Raw genomic sequence first — 9,315 nt, forward strand, 5'->3', positions numbered from 1 at the left:
TTTCAGGTGATTAGGCACCGCACTCAGTGCCAGGGTGGAAGCAACTCTATGTCAAGGAGTTTTGGACTGAAGGGAGGAGGTCAAGACTTTAAAAGTTCAAGTTGTGCTTCTCTGAATTAACTTTGGCAATGCCTGAACAGGCAGCAGCTGGGTGCTAAATGCTGTGTTTCACTAGCAGGAGGCTCTATCTGAAGCATATTGTACCTATCCAGTTAGGATCAGTCTCTCTGGCTATGCTAGTCCTTCTTAACAAAGGCTGAAAAACTGCTTTAATAAAGATTAGCCGCACTGCAATACTCATGCCTAAATATTGCAGCGCAAGCTCTTTTGGAAGCCATGAGACACCTCTTCAGCTAGGAGAAGGACAGCCATGGGCACATATCTGTATACAGACGAGCACATTTTGTCCTGATTCCATCAGCACTCTGTAATAACTGGAGGTATTTGCTATGAGGCTCTCTGCCATGAGCAGAATGTCACCAGAAGAAAACAGCATTCAGAAAAGCCACGAGAAGCAACTGGCTGGGAGATCCACATATCTGAATTACAGAGAAGAGAGAGGAACTTCTCTGGAAAAGGCAAAAAAGGAGAAAACAGAACCAGATATAATGAAGCTCTATTCAACACACCTGAGTTTCTTTCATAGCAACAAATGATACAGTCAACTTTGTTACACAGAGAAAAATGTATTTCTGAGAATATATAGCTAAAACCGCTTGTTTGCTTATGTAACTGCTTTCTCCTTGTCAAAGAAGCAGCAGAATCTTTGGATCTGGCTGCCTCATACTGTGAGAAGGTGTCTGTCCAGAAATGACAACGAAGATTGCAGCAAGATAAACTGACCCCACAAATTTTCATCTACCTAGATTACCTACCTCAAGGCCAATAATGTGCTAGGGCTGATTTCCAGCCCTTCTCCTGTGTTTTTAACTCATTGTCCCTCCAGTGTATGGCCCAGCTAGGCTTGATACAGTCCTAGCTGCTACTTACCTAGGGGTAAGTGCAAATGGGGGATGCAGTTGTAGAGATCTCCCTGAGGCAGTATTATTCTAGCTGGTTCAGATATGCAGCTAAGAAACAGCAGTGCAAGTTGTACCATAGGCTATTTGCCTACTACAAAATGTAGTCCAGAAGAAATTTGCCTCAAGTATGGTGTTATGGCAGCTGTACAGTTTTACTTAACAAACTGCAAAAGTAACAAACCTTTACAAGCAGTAGTCATCAGTATTGATTTGCTCATACCTCTAATATCTTGAAACTGTGTTATACTGGGCAGTGGAAATAAGCTGCAATATGCTGAGCTAAAATTGTGGATATAAGCAATAGCAAATCAGATGCTTTGAGCTGTGCTTAATGCCTTAAGTTCCCTTACTTTTTAGGGAAGGAATGATGGGGGGGCTTTACTTTATGTGGTTATTTGGAGGTCAGAGATTACATATTAAAAAGTAAGTTGTAAGAGGCCTCTGGAGACTGTCTCGTCCAACCCCAAATCTAAGTAGGGCGAGCTTAAATCAGGTGGCTTAGGCTTTTGTCCAGTCAAGTTCAGAGTATCTTCAAGGTCTGAGCCTTCACAGCCTCTCCTGGTGCACATCAGACTACCCTCATGATGAAAACATTTTTTACTTATTACGTAACCAGAATTTTCCTTGCTGCAACTTGTAGTCACTGATCTCATCCTCCCACTGTGCACCTTCAAGAAGAAACTCTGTTTCTACAAAGTTCATATGTTTCAACTTGCTCCGAGTCTGACCTAGTAATAAAGCAGACCTGCAGAGGACAAATGAGTCTGATACTGAATTTAAAGGAGCTATATTGCTTTATCAGCGTGGAGAATCTGGCCTTTCCAATGTCAACAGTAAGGCAATGTATAGACAGCTGTATCTCTAAGCATCTGAAAATGATGACATATTTAGCTGCCTCGTATTTTCAGGCTTGGCTTCAGCAGTCAGCTAACCTGCAAATGACTTTCACAAAGCATAAAAGCACACTTGAATATCCCCAGCTTTTACATAAAAAATAGCTCAGGAAACTCAGACAGAGTCTTATTTCCCCAGAGACTCTAGAGCCACATTTGAAAAGCCAAAGTTACACTTCCAACACTTCCTAGTCTTATATCTTCCACCCACATTCTTTATTAGACTGTATTTCTGAATGCTGTTGTTTGCTGTGGCATCTCTAAGCTGAGGTCCCAAGGCAAAGGGAACTATCAAAGCTACACTCAGAAAAAGTTTCATCTTGCAAGACAAAATGTTAACACAGACTCCCAGATTTTTTGCATTTCTTGATAGTTTTGTAAAAAATTAAAAATAGAATTACTGATTACTTATAGAAAAAGACACACTTTTCTAGATTTCCTGCTGGCAAAAGCCTTGATTTGTCCATAGGAGTCTATTTTGTTAGCAATTTAATTTCATATCTAGTCGAAATCAAAGTTTGTCCTTCAGTCTCTACTGGCCTATAACTGACCTCACATTACTGTATCTTGTTCAATCTGATGAGTTTCAGCTTTGAAAAGTCTGGTTTTAGTAGGATTGACAATTCTGAGCACTGTGCAGACCCTCCCCTTACATAAGAGTCTTGTCAATAAAACAGTTCACCTTTCCAGATGGAAAAATGTGGACGATTAAGAGTGAACTGATAGGGAGTTTCTTTTGCTCATCACCAAGTTATCTGGGTCATTTTCATACCCAAGAAGCTGGTATGAGATACCAGAAACTCATGTGCCTGTTCTCTCTGAAGCCATGCTCTCTAGTCCTGGACGTTTCTCAGGTGCCAGCAGGACAGAATATAGTAAGCCATAGTAAGTGTGAGGTGAAAATTCCCCAAACAAGAAACAGCATTATGAACTGGGAACCCTATCGTATCTACAGGGTATGTAGTGTCCTGAGATTCCTACTGTAAGCACTGATACTTCCCTTTTCTTGCATATAGCAATAAACGCCCCTTACAGTCATCTTTTGAGAAGGTTCAAGAAGACGTAATCAGGGCTTCTTAGGAGAAGGTGCCCGTTCCTACCTTCAGCATAAACCCACACAAATATTTCTCATTTCAAATCTCTGCCCCAGTAGTGCCAGTGAGATTCAGTGGAAATAACATTTTTCTCTTGAGTCTGAAGCCAATGCTGCGGTTTAATGAGTAGTACTTTGATAGGCTGGTAGAAAGTCTAATGATACGGATTTAATTGTGTTGGACATCACCTTTATTAGGGTGTTTCTGAGACATGGTAGTATTGACAGTGTTTATGATAAATGGCACTCCTCAGTTATTCTTGCATAACTGCTTTCCTTTCAAAGTCCCCAAAAGGTTTAGAAAAGATGAAATGTTTGCAGTGGTGTCGTGTCCCAGGCTCCTTCCTACCAAGTTGATGAACAGAATATTTTAATCCTTATTTTCTGTGTCAACAGAGTCACAATGAGGTTTTGATTACAGAATGAAAAATGTTATTTTCTGGTTGGCACAGAGCCCAGTTTATATTGGCCTAGGTGTTTAGTTACCTTTTCACTTTTTTAGCCCTCCAAAGGATGCTAATGGCTGAACAATAAAAGGGGGAAAAGGTACCAAGTCTCTTTGAGGGGCTGAGCTAACCTTGTTTGGTTTATTGTTCCCATCAGAAAGAGTATGCCTCTAGTTACATAGTATGAATTGTTAGTTGTCATCAGACCATGGAAGACCAAAAGCAGCTATTCAGAATAGCAATTTTCTCTAACAACATGGTTTCATTGATGATTACTTCAGGTCATTGAGTAGCAAGCTCATCACAGTCACTAAAATAGTATTAGAATTTTTATGCACCTATCAGATGCGGTTTTCCGAGCTCAATAGAAAAAACCCTGTGACTCACAATGCTTGGGGCATGGCTTCTTGTGCTGGTCATTCAGTGTCAGCTGGAAGATACTCCATTTGTGCATCAGAGAAGATTCCAGCTTTGGGACGAGGCTGAGCTCCACATTCTGCAGCTGCTTTTTCTTCCTCCTTGCAAGACCTTCAGCATAATTTCAGAGCAACCAAGACCTTATTCTAACTTGTGCCAAGTGCTATACAGAGTTCATGATCTAATAAAATACCATGGCGTAGAGGGGCATTTTCAAAACACTATAGGAGTGTTGAAGAGGTACTTTTTGTGCTCACACCACAACAGGTGAAGAAATGGAGCAGTCTAGGAGTCTCCTTAGGAATTCACAGCACCTAAAACTTCCCCATGGGCTGCAAGGCCTTATTCTTAAGGTTAAGTTCTTTAGGTTAGGCTTGTTTAGAAAGTTCCCACACCACAATGGTACGGTCAGAAAAATGCCTTCTCTTTTCAACTGCAGAGTTAAACTCCTGGCTATCCCTGCTTCTGTAGGAATGGTATGGGAAGAGAACAGCAGTCAGTCAGGGGTCACTTTGGTGACAAACTCATTGCAGGGCTAGTGTGGTTAAAATACGTAGGGGGTTGTAGCTGTTGACGTGCAGTGGATCCATGGAATTAGCAGTGCAAATGGACACTTTTGACTCTTTCCTTTGATGATAAAGGAGTTTGTTCACATTCTCTGCTAGGTTAGGACGCAGTCACCTATGATAAGTACATGTCTAGAAGGTGTTGTAGATGCCATCCCAACTGCAGAGCAATTTACAGAAATTGCTGCTTCTCTGAATCTTCTTGTGGTCATGTAGCCTTTTCCTGTAAAAATAATACATCTTTGTTTTCACAGCTGAGAGGAAAGGGAAACGAAGAATCCGGACAACATTCACAGCTGAGCAGCTCCAGGAACTGGAGAAAATTTTCCAAGTGACTCACTATCCGGATATCCACATTCGCAATCAACTGGCAGCAAAGATAAACCTCCCAGAAGCCAGAGTTCAGGTACAGTGTGTCTCCAAAAGGCTATCTTCACTGCAATTCATTCATTATTTGGCGTGCATTCTTAATAGTTCATGTCTGGGTGACAATGCTAATGAGATACATGACCTCTCTCTTACCCTACAGACGAGGCCAGTACAGCAATACCTTTTGCAAATAAGGAAAGAAGTATTTGTCACCCAGCTGTGACTAACCAAATGGAATTAATCAAAGGGTTAACAAGAGCTCTAAACGTACTAAATGCATAGCAAATAGCAGTTACAGATGGTTATGAGCAACCTGTTGGACTGTGTAGTGACAGAGCAGCCATTTACGAAAATATTTATTAATCATTTATCAACTGTTTATAGGCTAATATTCATCCAGTACAAACTGTCATCCACATCCATCTTCCGCAGGGTCTCAAAAAAAGTGAAAATAGTTGCCAAAATAGAAGTGCTTCTTAGCAATTCTGTATTTTGATATCACAGGCTATAAATGCCCTGGCTGTAATTTCAGTGCACCAAAACTAATCCAGTTTCCCCCAGTTGTAATGTAATGTTGCTGACTGAGCTAAAAATTGACCCCAAATGATTACTGCATATGAAATCCGCTACATTAAAATATACATACCACTCTCTCATTTGGTGTTGTCTACCAGGCACCATAGTGATGATTTCTGCATGAGGCAGTTTCTGCACTTGCCTCAATGCTATAGTCATTGTTGTACTTCTTTGCATATATCCCTCACTAACAATCAAAGTTCAACCCAGAGCAGTTTATTAACTATGACATGCCTGGGGCTATTGACTAGCCATGATAATGTTGCTTCATCATTAGGTGACAGGGAGAATTAGACCTGCAACGCCACAATATGCCCACTAGAAATACCAACGCACCAACAATGCATTTCCAGTGGCATAAAACACAAGCTGGGATGCCAATCAGTGTTCTCCACAGAACAATGAATCGCATCAAAGAACAGGGCCTTTTTCTGTTTAAAAAAAATTGTTTATAATCTGTATGGGGAAAAATAAAAATGAGTTATTATGGGAAACATCAATCTGAGATGTAAATGAAAGAAGTAAAAAGTCCCTCATGTATGAAGTGCAGATGGCAAATTCCCAATTCAGACAGTGTTATACATGACACAGGAAATTCTGTGTTTGACCTCATCCTGGCTGATAAAGGGAAATTAGCCACAGAACTAAAAATTAGCAGTAACTTAGGTTCAAGTTACAAGTTATAATTTTGACTGACTGCATTTGTCACACATAAATCAAATAGCATGCAGAGAATTTCCATGTGTACTTGCTACTTTGAAATAATAGTTTTGACAAAACGAAAACTTTGTGTAAGTCAAATCACCTCAGAAATATAGTGTAACTGGGGAAAAAGTAAATGAACAACCGTTGGGGTCACCAAATGAAGCCCTTTATAATTGTGAAAAATCCTGTGTCCTCCAATCAAGAAAAGAAAGTATGATTGCTGTCAAACAGCTTAAGTGGATAGATAAAGTTGTATAACTGCATGTGTTATACAGAAAAAATTAAGAAGTCTGGATGAGTAAACATTAAAAACAAGAAATTATAAAAAATGAATAAGCAAAGCAGGAGGATGTGGACCAAAGCTTTGGTCAGAAAAATTAAGGATCAAAAACTCAATAGAAGTCAATTAAGAAAAAAAACAAAACTCAAAGTTATCAATTATATTGATCTGTTACTTTATAGAAACAGTAGGACTGTCAAGGATAATGCATAAATAGCAAAGATGTTCAGTCATAATTTTGGCTTTATGCTTGGAAATAGGTAAGGTGGCAACACCGTCCATAAGGATAATGTTGAACAGCAGCTGCTACAGATAGATATTTTTGAATCTACACATCTCAGTAACTTATCTCCAGTGGTTCTTAAAAAGCTGCTTGAGAAGCAGTTTGGTTCATCAGTGTTGATATTCAATCAGTTCTGGAGCATGAGAGACATGCCATTCCAGGGGCCTTGAAGAAATCTAATGTTGTGTTAATATTTAAAGGGTAAACAGGACAACCAGGTAATGACTGGCCTGTCAGACAAACACTGATTTTTGGCAAAACTGTGAAAAGGAGTATATACTCTGTTAATGGAGAGTTAAAAAAAAAGATAACATACTTAATGCTTATTAACACTGGTTTATGGAAATAGACGCTGCCAAACTCATCTTTTTATGGTGAGATTATTAGTGACAGTTTTAAACTGAAAGAAGGTAGATTTACTTTGTGTATAAGAAATTCTTTATGGTGAGATTGGCAAGACACTGGAACAGGTTGCCCGGAGAACTTGTGGGTGTCCCATCATTGGAAGTGTTCAAAGTCAGGTTGAATGGTGCTTTGAGCAACCTGGTCTAGTGAAAGATGTCCCTGCCCACAGCAGAGGGGTTGGAACTAGATCTTCTTCAAAAGATGCATTCCAACCAAGACCAGTCTATGGTTCTATGATTCTATGCATTTGGTTGATAAAGGTATGATATCTGTGGTAGACAGAGCATGGGGAATAGGTTTAAAACACAATAAAAGGAACTCATGGTGGGCATTGAGAAATCATTTTAGATGTAAGGGTGCTGGAGAGCTGGTTGGGCAAAATAGAGCAGTTTGGTCTGAGAAGTGCTAAAATCTTTGTCTTTATTTTAAATAGTGTGTCCATGAAGTGAGAACTTTATCCCATGTGCAGATTTTAGGAGCACTTCAGAGACTGAATGTTGGCTTGAGTGCCCCCTTTGCTCTGTATCACTTTGTGAGTGTTAAATGGTGCTGTTTCACCATATAACTCCTGCATGATAGAAAGGGAATGGAGAAGTTCATACAGACTAAGCAGTTTCCAAACACATGCAAACCCAGATAAACAAAACTCTCCTTTCGGTAACCTCAGATACTTCTAACTATCAGCAGTATAGTAGCTAACTATCAGCAGTATAGCAAAGGGCTCCTGACATTCCCATTACTTCCTGGGTGAGAGATGCAGAAATAATTGAGCTACTCATTATTTGGCTTAAAATACATACGTATTTACTTCCAGTAGCACCTGGCTTCAATAACTAACACTTTGTGTTCGTGTGAACCCCTTGATTACATTCAAACAGCAAGTCCCTTAGCAAGCTAGAAGCTACAATTGAAGGCGGCTTTGACTTTTCACAGCAATGCAGCAAGATGCACAACTGCAGCTGCACAATAAATACATTTATGCCTCTGCCAGAAGGCAGATTGGTCAAATCAGCTGACAGATGAAAGGAACTCCCCTGAGAAAATTAGTTGTCTGTTTTCCAGTGCAAAAGAGATGGCAGACAACATACTCAGACTGCTGAGTGATCCCCTTGGATCTTTCACTTAAGTCCCTTATGTGAATTTCCAAATGCTATCAGCTAAATATAGGCAGAACCCTGTTACTACATCTCCACTGGTGACACACTTTCATTGCAGCCCAGCAAAACATCTAGGTGGATCTTTTCTCAGTGTATTCACTTGGAAACAGGGTGAAAGAGTTCTGTCATGACATGTAACACCTTCTGGGGAAAACAGAATGCTGTGTGCACTGACCACTGCACAGCTTTGACCACAGAAGGATCTGCTTTCCCTAGAGAGCACTGGAAAACCTTCAGGTTTCACCCTGTCTTTCCTTGAACCAGGTGATCTTATTTCTTCTGTGAGCCACAATAGAAAGCAGGCTGTCACGGTAGTCCAGAGATCCCATATGCTATGCAAAGTGTGCAAAGTGCTCTGTCATACCCAGTGGCTTACTTTAGATTTGGCCCCTGGTTCTGCTGAGCTGGAGGTCAATGTTTTCTGATGCTCAGAGTTTAGGGAAAGTAGTTGGCTGTGAGAAGTTCCTCCTTCATATTCTGTTAATTTCTGTACCTTTTCTTTCTTACCTTTGTCCAGATCTGGTTCCAAAATCAGCGAGCAAAGTGGAGGAAACATGAAAAATGTGGCAACTTTGGTGGCCTTCAGCATCTGACAGAAGTTGATTTCATTCCTCTTCCTAAGTCAAATATCACAGTGAGTATTGGACACTTTGTATAAAGCCACTGAGGGGGAGACAGCTATCCTTCACCAGGTAATTACTTCACCAGTAATCCCATGGGACTATCACAGAGAAGGAGTACTGGAAAAGACAGAAATGGCAATATGATGACAAGAAATCCCAGGAAATCTGATCAAATAACACATTTCTTCATAGAATTAAACCTGTTTGTAAGTATTCTGTGAGGTGTCTCCTGTAGAGTGGTCCTTCCCCATTTTGCTTCTAAGTCACTTCCCTGCAAATCATACTTTGATTCAGAATGTCTTTATCATCAGAAATTTCCTGCAAAAAAGACATTTGCAGCCACAAAGCCCTGTTCCTTTACAGACAATATCTCTTTACAACATCCAGATTTGGTTAGGCTGACCAGCACTTTTTGCCCTTGGCCTACACTTTAGCAGTCCAGGACTGTTATTATTTAGGCTGCCAGACAGGCTCTTTCCC

General features: G+C 40.3%; 1 protein-coding gene across 1 annotated transcript in view; it reads left to right on the forward strand.

The window, feature by feature from the left end:
• Nucleotides 1-9,315, forward strand: part of ISX (intestine specific homeobox) — a 25,732-nt gene that overhangs the window by 15,446 nt on the left and 971 nt on the right. Inside the window, exons 3-4 of the mRNA XM_017738068.1 lie at nucleotides 4,692-4,843; nucleotides 8,730-8,846. Coding sequence (XP_017593557.1) covers nucleotides 4,692-4,843; nucleotides 8,730-8,846 — 269 coding nt within the window. The remainder of the gene's footprint in view (nucleotides 1-4,691; nucleotides 4,844-8,729; nucleotides 8,847-9,315) is intronic.

This window comes from Corvus brachyrhynchos, unplaced genomic scaffold, assembly GCF_000691975.1.
Source record: "Corvus brachyrhynchos isolate BGI_N302 unplaced genomic scaffold, ASM69197v1 scaffold56, whole genome shotgun sequence".
Lineage (NCBI taxonomy): Eukaryota > Metazoa > Chordata > Aves > Passeriformes > Corvidae > Corvus > Corvus brachyrhynchos.